This window comes from Dendronephthya gigantea, unplaced genomic scaffold (genome assembly GCF_004324835.1).
Source record: "Dendronephthya gigantea isolate DGI-Jeju-01 unplaced genomic scaffold, DenGig_1.0 000079F, whole genome shotgun sequence".
Taxonomy (NCBI): domain Eukaryota; kingdom Metazoa; phylum Cnidaria; class Anthozoa; order Malacalcyonacea; family Nephtheidae; genus Dendronephthya; species Dendronephthya gigantea.
Window position 1 is genome coordinate 980,133 of NW_021163089.1, and position 17,019 is coordinate 997,151.

The window sequence follows — 17,019 nt, forward strand, 5'->3', positions numbered from 1 at the left end:
ATTTTAAACATCGGTATTTTCAATGTGGAGTAAGATTTTGATTTAATCTTTGCGAATAGAAATCATATTTTATCAAAAGATAAAATTTTATAGCATTTACAACCGTACAACGATAGGGGATCATCTTTTTATGTAAAGGATTCACAATTAAGCTTCGTCATGAGCGGCCACAAACGACAATGGGTTCTTGTCGTTCTTGTTTGTCTAGGTTTATTAACGTTATATACTGCTAATGGACACCCGTATCTCGAACGAAATGCTGAGACGGGAATAAGAGATGATCCAGCAGAACTTATGCTGCTTAGTTTGGTGGAAAGAGAAGCAAAAAACGAGGATATATCTGGAGGACAACAGTCTGGTTCAAGTGAAAATGTGGCTACAACCAATTCATTACAGTCAAATACAATTTCAGCCAGTTTAATGAAACAACAAACCCCAAGCCTATCGACTTTAAATCGAAATGTGGCTACAGTTGCCTCGGACAAGACGAGTATTTCGAAGGCAGCGTTGACTCAGAATGTAAGAATTATCGCAACAACAAATGTGGCGACAGGTATCACTATCGGTTTGACAAGTACTCGAACTACGAGTGTAAACATGAATAAAACGAATTCAAGTCGAACGCTTCAAAACGCCCCAAATAAATCGAGTATAATCTTGGCCACGTATGCAAAAGAATTGAAGCCTTCATCTATCCAGCACCCAACTGGGAGCCTATCTTTGAGCGTGGTCAATGGTGCGTCAAGCTTCAACTCTGCATTAACATCTAGTCCTAGGACAACCGTTCTAGCAACGAAGCCTGCCCCAAGTTCTGTGGCTGTAAATTTAAACCTAAGTGGATCAACTAACTCAGCAGCCATTAGACAGCAAATAATCACCAGTTCTCTATATCTGAATGTCATTCCTACAAGTTCTGCTGGGCTACAAAACGTACCATCATCTAATGTCATTTTCAACAGTATGGTAGTACAATCAAGCCCATTAGTCAGGTCAAGCATAGCTGCATCAGAAAAAGCATCAATGTCAATTACAACACCCAAACTTGGTGCTTCTAGGACATCTTCTCAGAGTCTAACAGAATCAACAGCAATTCAGAAGCCTTCTGAAACATCATCCACCAAAGCTATATCCAAGGGCCTATCAACTATTGCTCTAGAGGTACCATCCACTCAGGTATCAAGCAGCGCAAATACTAAGCCACCATCCCAAACATCAGAAAAACTACCATCTACAAACCAGCAAACTACACCACCATCGACAACACCACAAGGATCCTCCTCACCACCTACAAAAGGAATTACTGTGCCTGAGTCTACTTCTACCGTCAGAAGTAGCGACAAACCAACAACTAAATTAACTACTAAAAATCCGACCACAGTGGAGAGTAAAAAGCCATCAACAAAAGCTACTTCTTCTGCCTCATCAACAAGTGAAACCTCAACAACTGTTACAAAACAACCAACCACAAAAATGAAACCAAAGACAACAAAGGAAGTTAAAACAAAAGCAACTTCTAAAGCAACAACAACAGCAAGTGATATGTCAACAACTGTCCCAAAAAAACCAACAACAAACCCGAAACCTGAGACGACAAATGAACCAATAATGCCTAAAACAACAGCAGCTGAAAAAGCCCAAACAATCAAGCAAAATAATGGTAATTAAAATAACAATCCATACTATACTTTATAATATATTATACTTTATAACAGCAATTATTCTCTTAAATTTTTATAGATGAAGGAAGAATGCCCCCTCCAGACCAAGGAAAAGAAGCTGTGTTGTGGGATTTCATAATTCCTGTAGCAATTGGAACAGGTGTAGCACTTGTAATTGCATTTGGTGTCATAGTAGTCAGAGCTTGTCGAAGAAGACGATTGATTAAAGTCAGATTTGGAGGAAAGGTTGGTGTTAACATATAGAAAACATTTTCACTGAAACCATGCTAAAAAGTTCATTTCATTAACTGGATATTTTTATTTACTTTCCAGCCAAGTCATCCGCGATTGCTAAATAATGATTTGATCAACCTTCTGGCAGAGTCGGATGATGAAGAAGAGGAATAATTTAGTTGTGAATGTCGTCAAGCTTATAAATTATCATTCTAATGGTATCCAAGTGTTTTTAAAGACAGATTTATAATATATATTTACCATTAGTTATTTTTACACTTTACAGTAGTGTGTTGAGTTATTTTTATGGGCATATTTATCATAAATATTCTGATGAAAGCCTTGTTGAGTGTAAGGTGTAGGTAGAGTTACTTAGCAATATGTAGACCATACACAGCAATAGACCATAGCCAACAACTTTATATATTTTATGGACTAACTTTGGAGAGTCATTATCAATATGGATGACTGTGCATGTACCTTACACATGAAGAACTTCAAGCATTTTTCAGCGGTCCATTCTCATTTGCCATCAGAAAAATTTGTGGGAATGAGTCTAAAAAGAACTAATCACTAATCAACTTCGAATTCCACATGAGTTCATTTTTTGTAAATTGATATTGTATTTTTTCTGAGCAGATTTGTTCAGGCGGTTTGGAGTCCTTTGTTTGCTAATTGCCAAGTATGGAATTATTGATTTTGGTTGGGATTGATTTCACCACATAATCTGTTGTTTGAATTGTTTAAATAAAAACATCAGTTACGTTGTGTTCAAGTATACAACATTCTGGTATAATAACTATAATATTACATGCAAACACTTGTAGCACATACGTCATGTTCATCTTGACCTATGATCTTGTACACAGCCAAAAACGCTCAAGTTGCAACAAGTCTGTGGCGTTTTTGGGAATTCTGGCTGCGTACTTAACACTGGGTTACTATAAAACACCGACTTTTTATACTCATTGCGTGTAAATCAGTAGATATTCCAATGAACCAGCAACAGAATTTTGCGGTTAGAACGTTAGTTGTAGGAACCACGGTTGCTGCAGGCTTAACTCTCTCTTGGCTTGCTTACAAATACTTTTTTTCGAAAAAATTAGGCAAGAGAGCTGTGGTGAAGTCACTGTTCATTTATCCTGTGAAATCATGCGCTGGAATTGCACTGGACCAAATAGAAATCACAAAAATAGGTGTCTTATTGGACAGGTATTGAGTATTAATACCTAGTTTGTTTTGCACGCTTACGGCTTTTGGGGTAAAGTATTACAAGGCATTATTGGCAACACTAGCATTTTATACCCCTCTCTCTGTAGAGGAGAGTTCATGTTAAATATGGCCAATAATAGTCTAAATAGGTGTTTTAATATTAAACACACTAACTGTAAAGACTTTTTCAGATCATGGGCGTTGTTCAACTCAAAAGGAAGTGTGCAGACAATGCGTCAACTACCAATGATGGCTTTGATCAAACCATCCTTCGAAGGGACAAAATATTTATGTCTAGATGCCCCTGGTATGCCCACGCTCAAGCTAGATGTTGATCTGAATGAAAATGACGTGGAGGCAAAGATGCTTGAGTACTGTGTCAGTCCTGGTAGTGATCACTATTTACTATACACTCTTGACTACTGAGAATTAAGATAATTTTTTACACTTATTTCTAGTGTTTTTGGCCTGCATGGTGAGGGTTTGGACTGTGGTGATGAGGCAGCTAAATGGTTTGATAAATACTTGGGTAAACCTGGGCATAGATTGTTCAATGGTTGCAGCAAAAGTTTAAAGCGCAGAGAATTGAGAGAAGACCCTGACTGGGGGGACTTGGTAAAAGAGAATGATAAGGTAGATGATCGCAGCTAGTCAGAATAAACCATAATTTACGTAACAAATGAAGGTGCAGTGAGTAAAAATTCCTTTTTGCAATCTGCTTAGATCATTTATCATGATGATGCACCAGTTTTGCTGACCTCTGAGAGGTCATTAGAAGCTGTAAACAAAGAATTGCCCTATCCACTTGACATTAGAACCTTCCGACCCAATATCTATGTTGAAGGTTCCTTTTCCTTTGAAGAAGATTTGTGGCGAAGTGTACAAATTGGGGAGGTTCTATTAAGATATTCGCGACAGAGCAGTAGGTATTTTAAAAAATATGTATACATGGTGACCTGAATTCACTGCCTTTTGTATTCCAGTTTTATTCCTGATCAGTTAACATTGTGTGGTTTGTGGTAAGTTATATGCTATTATTGAGGCTAAACATTATGCACCATACTTAGACAAATCTCCATACATTTTATAAAGGTGTGTTCTGACAACTGTGGATATGGACTCTGGCGTACGGAGAGCTGATAGTGAACCATTTAAGACTCTTAAAAGGTGATGACTAAATAATAACCATTTAGCTTATCCCTACTCAGAAATGTAATTGTTTCATATGGGAAAGTGTAAAGGAAGGTTTCATCCAGTTTTGCTGTCCACAAAGGCAGAGGTTTCATTCAGTTTGCTGTTTATTCAATTTAGTTCAGATTTGTAGTTGGCTGGTAAGCGTGCTGCATTGGATAATCCTGTATTGATTAAGTTGAAAGTTTGATTATTGTTTCATTCTGTTACTTTCTTTCTTGTCATTTAGAATGAGGGTATCAAGCAAGGATGATCCAAGATATAGGAAGAAACCTTTGTTTGGAATTCTTATGGTTGCTGATAAGCCAGGTGTTATTCGTGTTGGAGATGATGTCACTGTTCTTGCTTGAACATTAGACAAATTACGACTGCACAAACAAATTGAATAGACAAATATGGAAATATTACTGACTGCATCCTTCCATCTAATGCCAGACAGTCTAATTAAAAGTTACATCTACTTAATGGCTTAATTATAGCAATACACATTATTAAATGTGTGAAGGAAATGAAATACCCTTTTGACCTTTTCTTTGGTAACTAAATTTCCTTTTAAAAATGCAAACTTCTTCTCCCCCCCACTTCGGACCAGAAAAACCCCCACTCTACCATCAAAGGGAATTCCCCCTGTGCCACAAAAAAATTCCCCCCTCGGCTCCCATTTATACTGTAATTCGTCACGTTCGTTCGTTCCATTCCATTCTTTTCACCGCATATTATACATTTCAAATCACCAGCGTGGTACAACCGTACAACGAAATATATACCTGGTAATGTACGTATTTTTAAAAATTGTTACTTGGACGAATTTTTTATAATATTCTGTTCTTTATTAAGCCTTTAGGAATTATTAGACAACGACCAGTCAAGTATTTTACAATAAATGACTGTTTCCTTGTCAAAAAGTTCAAGATGCTGGAAAGCGAACATGATTTGAAACAGTATCGTTTCATTCAGCTTTGTTGTAATAAATTTACCAACTACAGTATGTTGTACTTTCGATCTCCTCACGAATTTGAAATCACATTTTCGATTTTCTCGTTCATTAGATTCATCAAAACGAGTATGCACGACGCAAAATCACTTCTCGTATTGGGCAGCTCAGTTGTGTTAGGAATTGGCTTGTTTTGGTTTGCATACACCAGTTACCGTCGTAAAAAACTTGGCAAGAGAGGTGTAGTCAAATCTTTGCATGTTTATCCCGTGAAGTCTTGTGCTGGAGTAAAACTAAACCAGGTAGAGATTGAAGAAGTCGGGCCATTCTTGGACAGGTAGGATGAGTCGTCAGACACATTCTGAAGCATATCTGAAGCATATCTATTGTTGATTTACTGTTGAAGATCCTTGCAAATAATCAGCTATCTAGTAAAAAAAACAGTATTTGCATTTCTTATTGGGGAAAAAACAAATCAGTATTTGACTATTTGTGTTTATATAAAGTGGGAAAAATAATATCAATTGCAGGCTACTTATATATCCTAAAACTTGAGGTATGCTATATTGGAAACCCTCAGGCTTTAGTTGTTTTTGCCCAATGGGCAAACTAGATTATTGCATTCATCCTACATTTTTTAAATGATTATCATAACATGCTTTTATTTTTATCAGGGCATGGTTGCTGACTAATGCAAAAGGAATTTATCAAAACCTGATTTCTATCCCAAAGCTAGCATTAGTTCAGCCCTCATTCGAAGATGGAAAATATTTGTGTCTGGACGCACCTGGTATGGAAACACTTAAGTTGGATATACATATGGAGGATGATATCAAAAAGAAAAAGTCACTTCAGTATGCGATTCCTATTGCCTTTATCAGTAAATGTATTATAATGCACATTGTCCTTATCATCAATGATAATTTATATATTGATTACATTATAATCAATGAAAATCGACTGAGGTAGGAAATACCTTTCTATTTTCTAAGTTGTATCTATGGTTCTTTTTAAGATTATATACACTAGCCGGTGAAGGTTTAGATTGTGGGGACGAGGCAGCCCAATGGTTTGATACTTTTCTTGGAAAAACAGGGCTTAGATTATATAACGGACAAAACAGGAACTTGAAACGAAGAGAATTAAAAGATGATCCTGTTTGGCAGGACGCAGCCAAAGATGGAGATAAAGTCTGTAGTGACTAAACTTTGTATGATGTTATATCTTTTAAACATTAATATTGAGTCATCCTTTTATATTGCAGATGATTTTTTCAAACTTTGCACCTGTGTTATTGACATGTGAAGAATCGCTAACGGCGCTGAACAAGAATTTGGGTGACAATGCAGTAGATATGAGATCATTCCGTCCCAGCATAGTCGTCCAAGGCTGTGATGCATTTGAAGAAGATATGTGGCATACTGTCAAAATAGGAAATGTCATTTTGAGAAAGTTTAGAAATAGTGCAAGGTGCTTCATTGTTTAGTAAACCTTTAAATGATCCAGTTCTTTCTTTGCAGATACATCCCTTCAGCCTAGCTATGCCTTACTTTGCATTTATTTCTTGTACTTGCATTTTAGATGTCCATTAACAACAGTTGATCCTGATGCTGGATCAATGAGGAAAAGTGGAGAACCATTGAAAACACTTAAAAGGTTAATTATGATATAAAGATTTTAATTCTTCTAACATTTTCTGTCAACTTCCATACAAAAACCCTTTCCCGAGAATTATGACATTATATGATCTATTATTTGTGTGCAATGCTTCCTTCAATTAAATGGTAATGATGTTTTTATTGTAGAACACATGCTGCAGTTGCTAATGTGAAAAACATGGACAAAAGACAAACAAACAAGCCCTTGTTTGGTGTTCTTTGTGTGCCTGAGCGTACTGGAACAATCACTGTTGGAGATGAAGTTATCATCCTAGCATAATTATTACAATGAATTAACTGAATCTATCAATTTTTTTAATCTATATTTATCTGAATTCTTTTAAATCAAGGGTTGGGGGTAATTTATGTAACCATGAATTCTTAAAAAATAAATACCATTATACCTTTCTTAATTCATATCATGGTGCCATGAACAAAAGTGTGATGCCAAATGCCAATCACTGAGCTATGTGATAATTGCAGGAGGAAGTGCTGCAAATGTTTAGCAACTTAAAAAGAGAAACAAAAATGCCAACTTATGGGTGATACCAGAAAGAGGTGATTGTAATTGCAATGATCAAAATACACCAGTGAACTGATAGTGTCATTCTCACAAACACCATAATTCTACATGTTTTTTGTTTCCCTTTCAATTCTATTTCACTTTTTCCAGGAATTGTAGTATAGCTCAGTGATGCTCATTGGGCACATTTTCATCATTACGTCATTCCAGTGCGTCATTCATGCAACTACCCATGATGACGTAATCACGAACTGCGCACCAGAACCTGGTACCAAATTCCATAATTTCTTTGGCGGCAGCGCGAGTTTTAAAACATGGCGTATTATTGCAGAAGTTCTGTCGTTGAAATCGTTCAAATATTTGGCCGTTTCGATCGGAAAGATAGATGTGAGACAATTTAAAACATGCCGCCTAGAAGGAAGAGAATTCGAAGTGATGATAGCGAAAATAGCACAGTTGATAGTAGAGGTAAGCGCGGGATAACTAAAGGCTAAAGCAATTCAAATCAAAAAGGTACCAATCGTACCATAGGCACCTCCATTCTTCAAGCAATATCTCAATCACCATTGTTGGCATTGTAAGTTGAACAGTGCACAATTCTGGTTTACTACAATTGGTTTAAAATGAATGTTTGGTTCTATTTGCTAGGCATATCAAGTGGTTCTGATAAACAAAATGCTAAAAACAGTCGACATCAGACTAAGAAAATAAACTCTGAAGATTATGATGGTGATTGTGAACTTGACCAGCCAGGAAAAAACCGCATCACGCGAACTGCCACCAGGTCCAGAAATCCCAAACAGAAGCTCACAAACAGCTTTGAAAACGACAGTTCTAGTTCAACACCTGTTGCCGGAATGGAAGGAATGGATGTTGATCAAGAAATGCTTGGTCTTGAACGTTTTGTCACACCCATACCCATATCACCAGTTCCTCATTATCGTAGCACACCCCACAGTTTGACGCCAGATATTCCTGCTACCAAAGGAAAGGTCAAGTCGGTTGCCATGGCAACACCAAAACCACTCTTCAACACACCAGCTGAAAAACCGGGAAAGAAATTTAAACGTAAAAGAGTAGCGAAATATCGACTTGCACAATCGCAGGTAGTGGCATATGGGAGTTGTTTAGTATTTTGATAAATAGCAGTTATGGTATATGGGTTCTAGAAGAAGATGTGTAACTGGTGAGGCTTTCATGGTCAGGCAAAGGGACTAATATGGTATTCCACTGTGTTATTATTTGTTGCAGAATCATCCAAAATTGGTGACGGAAAATGAAGCATTGATGATTGCTCATTTTAATGATATTGAGGATCATGAACTGCTGGTTGAATAAAGACAAGTCTGACAAATGTAAATATAAGTATTGGTCATATCAAATATTGAATTATGTTTGGTAATATGTATATATATAGTGATTGGTTATTATGAAATGAAACTGTTGAGAAATTGAAATTTGGACTGTATTTGTATATTTATGCTTTAATTGTGATTGTGTTAGATAGTCAGTCGATGATTTCTGTTATGCTTCAGTGATATATATAGGGCAAGACATTAATGGTTGGGTCAGGTTGAGGTGCTAATTAATATCCCTGATTATGTCATGTGTGACAATGTTTTGTTGATAACCAATTAGCCATTCTGAGGTTGCAATAGTGGACTGGTACTAGTGGTATTGACAATGCACCATGGGACTGTTTTAGGGTCTAGGGATGATCATTTGTTTTCAAAATCTGTCTCTTGAGACATTGTCAAACTTTGATTATCAGCAGACGTCTACTGCAACTTTGTAATGGCTAAATGCCAGTCTCAGAGATATAAATATAATATTAGATAAATTATTTACATGATATATCCATGTTATTTTTGTTTCAAATAGTTATTTCATCTATAATGAGAATGAAATATACTCAAATCATCTTTTCCCAGCATAGCTATATTCATTAATTTGGCTATTAATATCCTGCAGGAAACCTATTGTGTTCATTTGAAGATGTTTTGTGCCCTTCAGACCTGTTTTCATTCATACAGAGTGAGCTATCTCTTTGATCAATTATCCATGGTCAATGAGGAAGAAAATTCTCGAATTTTTCAGACAAAGCTTATTCTGTTACGACCAGGCCGGCCGCTCTGAAATACGACAGAATAAAGAAATTAACTTTTCCATTCGTGCAAAATGCTTTTGCTAGGATGCTCGCAAAAGGTTTATTTAGATATCGGCTTTCGCGATCGAACTGACTATTGACTCGAAGTTGAAGTGGGTTAGAAATGACATTTCCGTACGGGGGCAACGAGTCATAAAATTATAAAAAATTGAATTGTTTGCCATTGGATATATCATTGTCATGGATCTCCATGGATTTCTCTTGCTTCGTAATAGACCCAGGCATATTGCACCTCGTAGTTAATACATTTACACTATGCTAATAACGTAATAACGTAGCATAATTATAGAGCCCCCTTACTGTGTTGGAATAATGACTGTAATTTCGTGAAGAGCCCCTAAGTGGTAATTACCATACGTATAGATGCTTAGTTGGTGTGAAGTGTCAGGTCAGCTGGTAGAGGAACAAATTCACAGTCCAAGAAGTTTGGTTTAACGACGAAGAAATGGTTCGTAACCCAAAACCAAGCCTCGTAAAGATCGCTGATGATGAGGTACAAGATATGTGCAACAAAGTAAGTATAAGCTTTTTATCAAAGTGCTCTAGATATTGTCAATCGACTTTCCAAATATCCATTATGGTTGTCTATCGCTGGAATATCTATAATGTAGAGTGTTATGTTTTTCTGTATGATCTATGATATAGATCAGCAATATAGACTTGAGACTCCAAACAGATTATCTCAAGACACTAGCAACCAGAATGGGTCTATGGACTACAAAGTCTGAACTCTATACAAGCAGCTCACGCCCTGAACACTGTTTGAAATATTTATGTTCAATCATTTCTTACTATAAGTATAAGAAAATACGGAAAATTGCTTTTGCCAATATACTTGTCATGGAATGCTGTCATATTGATGAAATAAAACGTGCAAAAGTCCTGTGTATCAACCGATTTGTTCGCTCGATAACAACAGAAGCGGTGAGGAATATTCCAGAATGAGGTATAAGGCAAGTTTAAAAGGTTGATAAGAGTTTTCTGTGGCAGTTTGAAGTACACATGAGTGTTCATGAGTGTTTGACTTTGTTTGTGACACAGTAAGTTTGTGATTATTCCATTTATCTCGTGTCTCTCTGAGAAGGATGAACAGCAGGAAAAGAATGTGCAATTATATATCCTAAAGACAAGTATGGGCTGGCTATCAGTGTAATATCCCAGTCAGGATGATCTGAGACAGTCAATCTGCTATGCGTGATTACGGTCCCAGTCAGTGCACATGACACAAATCACAATATCGCTAGGTCGGCTAGGAAACGTCTAGGCCTTTTTCTATAGTCTCGGAGGATTTTTGCCATCAAACAAGTAAAGCTCCTTTTCTCTTGAAAACTTTTTTCCCATCAATGTCGAAAAGCAAAAACTGAAACACCTATTTTCGCTGAAACTTTCAAATGATTTGTATATATAACTTCTCGTTCTTACTCCATCAAGACTTCAGCCACTGTGAATTGAAACTAATCAACCTAAACAAACTCAGTCTGATCAAAAATTAAACAAGGCTTTCTGAAAAAAACTGATATCCAGTATAGTTTCGATCATATTCGTGGGCATGTTTTTTCATGCAAGTTCACAAACTTCTTCATTGAAGCAAATGTATTGACCTGATGATATTACAGTAAATAGTAGGCATGGCTCCCGTAAACACGTCAGAATTCTCTTAAATTTTCCGTTACACCGCCATGCAAGCCTAAAATTATCATAACAAACCCTTGGCTTGTCGGAACATGTCTTATCTTGCTAGCTCCCCCCTCTATGATCATGCATTGTGCGTCACCGCTATAAGGCGGGATTTAATAATGACATGTCTGCGAGATAGCTTATCCAATCTATTTTGACAAAAGATTTCCAGCCATGCATCGACGTATCTTGGGGCGAATGTTTATTGCTTACTTTAGCGGGATTAATCAATTTCGTGAATGTTGTAAACCATTGTATGGAAATCACTGTAACACCATACCACGACACACGGACACAGGGCAAAAAGACTTGACAATGACACGTGAACATTGCATGATGCTCGAGGATATTAAAACTCTGAGATAAGACCTTTGCTACGAGGTTGGTTATGTCCAGCCTCCATTTAGTCAAGAAGTCATATTCGACTACCTGAAATAGTCTAGTTCTAACTCATTTAAATACACCTTTGGCTGATAAATCCGTCGTGAATGAAATATGAATATCGGTGTGCGGTCTTTTGCAGGTGAAAGAAAGGGTAGAAGAAAAAACAACAAAAACATATTCTGAGTTCAAAGCAACATCCTATCGCACTCTTGTTGACTACGTGCACGGAAGGATTATCGTTTTCATCAAGGTAGGAAACCATGATAACTAGATCAGTGTTGTTTAAATCATTGCCAGACTAGGAGTTGTTTCTGCTTTGAGATGGTAAACGCTAGGAAAAACGAAGAAAAAAGAAATATTCTGCTATTTGAAAACGACTCTTAATTTTCGAGTGATAAAAGGTCACACAAAACACACCGAGGTCACACAAAACAGGCCAAGTTTGCCCGCTTTTGTGTTACACAAAAAACAAAGTTTAAGAGCGGTGAAGAATATTTTTGCTCAGCACGGACACACCACTTCAAGGTCACTGATGGTTGACAATTACCATCAGGGTTCATCACTGTTTAGCTAGCTTTAATTCCCTGACCTCGTGCACAAACCACTGTCAATTGCTTTTTAAAACTATCCACCTATTTTCGACCTCGGAGAGGTCATGAATAAGTAAACTTTAGCATATACACCCCAAAGGTGCTGGTCGGAGAGGACAGCTACATGCATTTGAGAGTGTTTCGTATCATACCATCACGACATGGTGAAGTGGAACTGGAGGAAATTTTGGATGAGAAAAAGGATTCGGATCCACTGGAAGCATTTGAAGCCGTCAGCCAGACTGGGGCAGAAGGCGAAGTGATCGCTGGACAATAAACACAAGTTTAATTCACGGAATTGAAATTTTAACTCAGTCTTCGTTCGTGGTTTATAAATTGGTTGTATATAATTAATCTTATGCCTTCACAAGCTGTAGGAAGCCATCAATGGTAGTTGGTTAGAATAACTTAGAATGGACTTGGTATATATCAGTCACGGAAATGTATGAAGTTCGTCTGTTTGACTATATCTTTGCAACTTAATCATAACAACGGTAGCACGAAACTGCAAGAATAAAAGTCAAGAAACAACATGATGAGTGATGCCTAGTTCATTTGTACATCGCGAGGATTGAGCTTTGAGGTCTAATTAGTTATCCCGAGATATAACAAGGTATTGCCGAAACGTAAAAGATTATATTTTTAGTTTAAATACAGTTTATTGTTCGATATTTTCAGGATATTTCCGTCTCTTCTTCCTACTATTGTCTAAAGGTTGGTTAAGGTCTGACCGGACGGAAGGGAATTCAATTTATCCACTAAAAAAACATCAGATGTTTTGCATACCAGATACGTCGAACGTTTTCTTGCCGAGACACCGCTAGCTAGACTCGGGCGACTGCCTTTAGTTTCATCGACATTTCAGACTTCAGAGCCCTGACATAGCAAAATACTTCAGGTTATCACGAAGCATCTTCTTCATTCCCAGTGGAACAATCTGCAGAATCGTATGTTGTTCCATTTGAAGATTCGTCGTCCATCGCTTCCCAGGCATTCAGTAAACTCTCGGTCTCTGTAAAAGAACCGTCGCTATATCCCCGATCTTTGCTAAAATGTTGCTCCTCGTTAATAATAAGTTCCTCGTTGAGCTTTAAAGCTGGTAAACCATATGGTTTTTTATCAACACCAGACTTCTTGTCCACCTTATAGTTCATGTTAAAATCTTTTTCAAAATCAATACTATTTCGCAAAAATGCCATGCTATTTTCGTCCCGAAGCGACTTGGAGTAAACGTAAGATATCGTTCCTCCCTTCTCGACGTTCGTCCGTCTGGGTTTCTTCGCACCGCTGTTCTCGCGAACCTTAGACGTACACGTACCGTCTATCAATTCCTTGTTTGTAGTGATTTTTGGTAATCCGATAGTCTCAAAACGCTTACGCGAATTTTGACTTCTACCTTGTAAGTTCTTTCCCGAATTCGATGCTTTTCTCGAAGGCACTTTGGGCTCTCGCCTACTGGTATTACTCCGTTTCTTTCCAGTCGTTTTCTCAACGTTTCTCGCTTCTCTATTGCTCTTTTGCACCCTGCCTGCGTGACTCTCGCCTGCCGTGACATTCCTACTAACGCCACTTAAACACCTATCTGACTGTCCACGCGAATGAACGATTTTTGGAAGGTGTAAGCTATCCATAACACTACGGCAACATCAAATTCCCATCGACTTTATCCCACGGTTTTAATTTAAGCAAAGAATGTGCCAAATACTTGATAAATATTTTCCAATTCCCAAATGTTGACGCAACGCTCAACTATCTACCCATTAAGTGTCTTCGTTGTTTGCAAAATAGACATGCAGATGTAATCGGATATGCTGGGTGTGCGTCTCACAGTTTGACCGTCTTCCAAGACAGTCTGCTATGATTTTGAGCAATTAATGCAGTAATGCATATAATCTCGCTCTGTAATCATTATAATGTAAAGTTATTAGATTTCTCTCGCCGTTTACAATGGATTATAAAAGTTTTATATAAATTCATTTAATCCTCCCAATGTGACACATGCCTGGATAATGGCCACTTGACAGCGAGAATGTACAAAAATCGGCTTAGCTTTCACGTGCTTGATGTCACGCGAACACTTTTCAGTTTAGCTTTTCAGAAAAATACAAGAAGGAAAATAGCTAAGTCTGTGAGACTTGTGACGTCATAAAAAGGGGAGTTCTGGGGAGGCAGCTTGAAATGATCGCTGGTGACAGTACGTCTATTTGGGTATCTGCGCTACAACATAATTTACTTGGAAATATGTGCCAAAACTGACAATACAATATCCCTGCAGATAAAATTGATATTGTATATAGCTTTTTTTCTAACCGTATCTTCAACATATCTTCATATTTCAATCTTTTGCCGACCCGTATGTATGAAGTTTAAAAACAAATATTTTATATACAAATGATTACTTCGGCGTCCCATGTTTTGTCATATTTGTTTTATTCGTTTCTTAATATTTCACATTGAATTAAATTTGAAGACGAAAGACAATAAATTCCAGAAAAAAAACTATAAATTGTAGGTTCTGTTGTTTCAGGTGGCCGTGGTTTTCTCACCAAGTAATTGTGGGAATCTTCATCCAACCATTCATGGCCAATTCGTCATTTTTGGCAGTGAGATTTGTATTCAGGGTATTTCTCTAATGTGTGTCTACAATGCATGATTATTTGATCAGTTTCATTCGCGCGGATTTGTACCACAAACAATTGTAATTGCTCTGCGATTATTAAAAATGTTAAATACCCACATGATTGTTAAGATGCCTTAAAGGATTTGCAGATCTGAAACGTTGTAATTAAAAAACGATGAAACATGTCGTTCGGCTAAAAGACGCATAGGAGAAAATACAGGGAATACTGTTGGTCTGACGTTTCTGCCTATTCTATCCCAACCTGCCAATCATCTTTCCTTTCTTTCATTATCTTCCATTGCAATTCATGTGTTGATGTTTTGACAATCTATCTGGTAGTGGCTGCGCCTAATAGTCAGTCCCGATGATGCCCTAAAGCGAGTCCCCCCCCCGGTTTGGAAACCTCGATAGTGCCTCAGAAGCCATGGTTTGTGATTCACAGTCTGCCTTACTTTACGCAAGACCCAATATTCTTGGAGGTTGTGGGACACAACGTCACTACAGTACATATATAGCTCGTCGGAATTATCCGGCGCTTTCCGAAATGCCATATCTCGGAACGTGTCGGTTACGGTCATGGAATTGGTTCTGTCATGTCAGTCAGATTGCATTCACGATGATTTGAAAAGATTGACGAATTTTTGAATATAAAACTAGCCAAAGAACAACAAATGTCTTAGCAAATGGCAGTGTTGACGTATTTATTATATATTTTTATTACTTCAGCCACAGGATTTTTTATATAATACATCGTACATCGTCCAAAGGTATGTTTAATTATTGAATACACGTGACAAGGACTAAAGTGCTAATCAAGTATTGCTCTTGATATCTTCTTTGTCATTTCTGTATATTTGTATTTTTTGTATAGAGAAGTTCACGCGTCGGAAACTCGCCCTCAGCGCGTTATAATTTCATCCGAAGGGTATGCAAATTAAATGACTTTTCCATAATTAATTAATTAATAATTAGTTGCAGTGATTTGTATTCCAAAGTTGATTGTTATTTATAATTGTTACATTTCATGTAATTGTAAGTTTTCTGTTCGATAAGTTTTTGTTTGTGAGAAATTTACGCAGAATTACCTGGATTATAAAACATGTTTGTTCATGACAAAACTTTGCACTCTCTTGTCTATTCTGATTGTAATAAATAAATAATTTGGTGAGATTAATATGTTTTGTTATTTGTTATGTACAATGGGAGAGCCTTTTCAAGTTTGTTCAAGTGTGTACAAAATAATACCTTTGAAGTTAAAGCAGATATATAAATTAGCAATTTCTTTCTTGCAAGTAATATTTGTATTACTTTACAAGTACACAAATGCATGCAGTGTATTCTTTATTCTAGGCGTTACCATTAGACAAAAATAATTGGAAATTAAATGGTGTGGAAAATGGTGTCAGGGTTTGGGCAAAATCTGGTCGTCAGTCTATATTTGCTACATCGGCCATTCTTTCAAAGCCCTTAAAAGTAAGTGTATGTACTGCGAAATAAAAAGTTATTTCTTTGCAGTCTGTTTTTGTTTGTCTGTTAAGGTATTATTCATTTATATAAATATATTCATTTTCGAAGGCAGTGAAGGATGTTTTGACTGACTCTTCACTGATTCTGGAATGGAATCCTTGTATTAAAACTGTGTCAAGGATCAGTGTTTCTAACGGAAAGGGCAGTTCATCTGATGAACACTCAGGTGATGTTATCTCTGTCACTGAAACTTCATATGGTTCCTCATTGCTGCACAGAATTTTTCTTAGTCTATCCAACCTCTTTAAAAAAGACCCGAAGCTTTATTCAAGGTGATTAGCTTATGTTATACTCTTTGTTTTAAACCTTTGAGAAGAGGTTTAGTTAATTGGTTAAATAAAGAGCAATAAAGTGGTATAAAGTGGTGTTGTCTGCCTAGAACATGGTGTTTCAAAGAAGATAGTCAATTCTGGCTCCATTCATCTGTTGTGGATCCTCATTCTACTGATCCAATATTCACCCTGTTTATGGTTTTTCCGATAAAAGGTTTTATTCTATTCATCTTTTCACTTGGAAAGAAGTGTATTATAGTGAAGTCAGTAATTCTAATAGAAAATAACACATTTGAGGTTTTTTAAATGCATAACATAGTTATTTTGTTATTGAACGTGCAGTCAAACAAATTAGTATTTTTTGAGATTTTT

At 36.9% G+C, this 17,019-nt stretch overlaps 4 protein-coding genes and 1 long non-coding RNA gene across 5 annotated transcripts; all 5 read left to right on the forward strand.

Moving 5' to 3' along the window:
* Positions 1–134: 134 nt before the first annotated feature.
* Positions 135–2,175, forward strand: LOC114532491 (integumentary mucin C.1-like). Its single transcript, XM_028554005.1, has 3 exons — positions 135–1,657; positions 1,738–1,904; positions 1,992–2,175. Exons 1-3 carry the CDS (start codon positions 160–162, stop codon positions 2,064–2,066), a joined length of 1,740 nt encoding a protein of 579 aa, XP_028409806.1. The 5' UTR covers positions 135–159; the 3' UTR covers positions 2,067–2,175.
* Positions 2,176–2,768: 593 nt separating this feature from the next.
* On the forward strand, positions 2,769–7,311 carry LOC114532352. Its single transcript, XM_028553836.1, has 13 exons — positions 2,769–3,104; positions 3,296–3,475; positions 3,563–3,737; positions 3,828–4,030; positions 4,197–4,271; positions 4,525–4,633; positions 4,823–5,070; positions 5,345–5,566; positions 5,904–6,083; positions 6,245–6,419; positions 6,494–6,699; positions 6,811–6,885; positions 7,035–7,311. The coding sequence occupies exons 1-13, from the start codon at positions 2,887–2,889 to the stop codon at positions 7,165–7,167; spliced, it is 2,199 nt and encodes a 732-aa protein (XP_028409637.1). The 5' UTR covers positions 2,769–2,886; the 3' UTR covers positions 7,168–7,311.
* Positions 7,312–7,707: 396 nt separating this feature from the next.
* LOC114532486 lies at positions 7,708–9,219 on the forward strand. Its single transcript, XM_028553998.1, has 3 exons — positions 7,708–7,878; positions 8,059–8,516; positions 8,662–9,219. The coding sequence occupies exons 1-3, from the start codon at positions 7,815–7,817 to the stop codon at positions 8,746–8,748; spliced, it is 609 nt and encodes a 202-aa protein (XP_028409799.1). The 5' UTR covers positions 7,708–7,814; the 3' UTR covers positions 8,749–9,219.
* A 725-nt stretch (positions 9,220–9,944) lies between these two features.
* Positions 9,945–12,899, forward strand: LOC114532471 (cystatin-A-like). Its single transcript, XM_028553983.1, has 3 exons — positions 9,945–10,091; positions 11,778–11,888; positions 12,329–12,899. The coding sequence occupies exons 1-3, from the start codon at positions 10,023–10,025 to the stop codon at positions 12,503–12,505; spliced, it is 357 nt and encodes a 118-aa protein (XP_028409784.1). The 5' UTR covers positions 9,945–10,022; the 3' UTR covers positions 12,506–12,899.
* A 2,526-nt stretch (positions 12,900–15,425) lies between these two features.
* LOC114532428 lies at positions 15,426–16,237 on the forward strand. Its single transcript, XR_003687951.1, has 3 exons — positions 15,426–15,615; positions 15,720–15,773; positions 16,199–16,237. It is a non-coding gene; the product is annotated as an uncharacterized LOC114532428 (long non-coding RNA).
* The last annotated feature ends 782 nt before the right edge of the window (positions 16,238–17,019 follow it).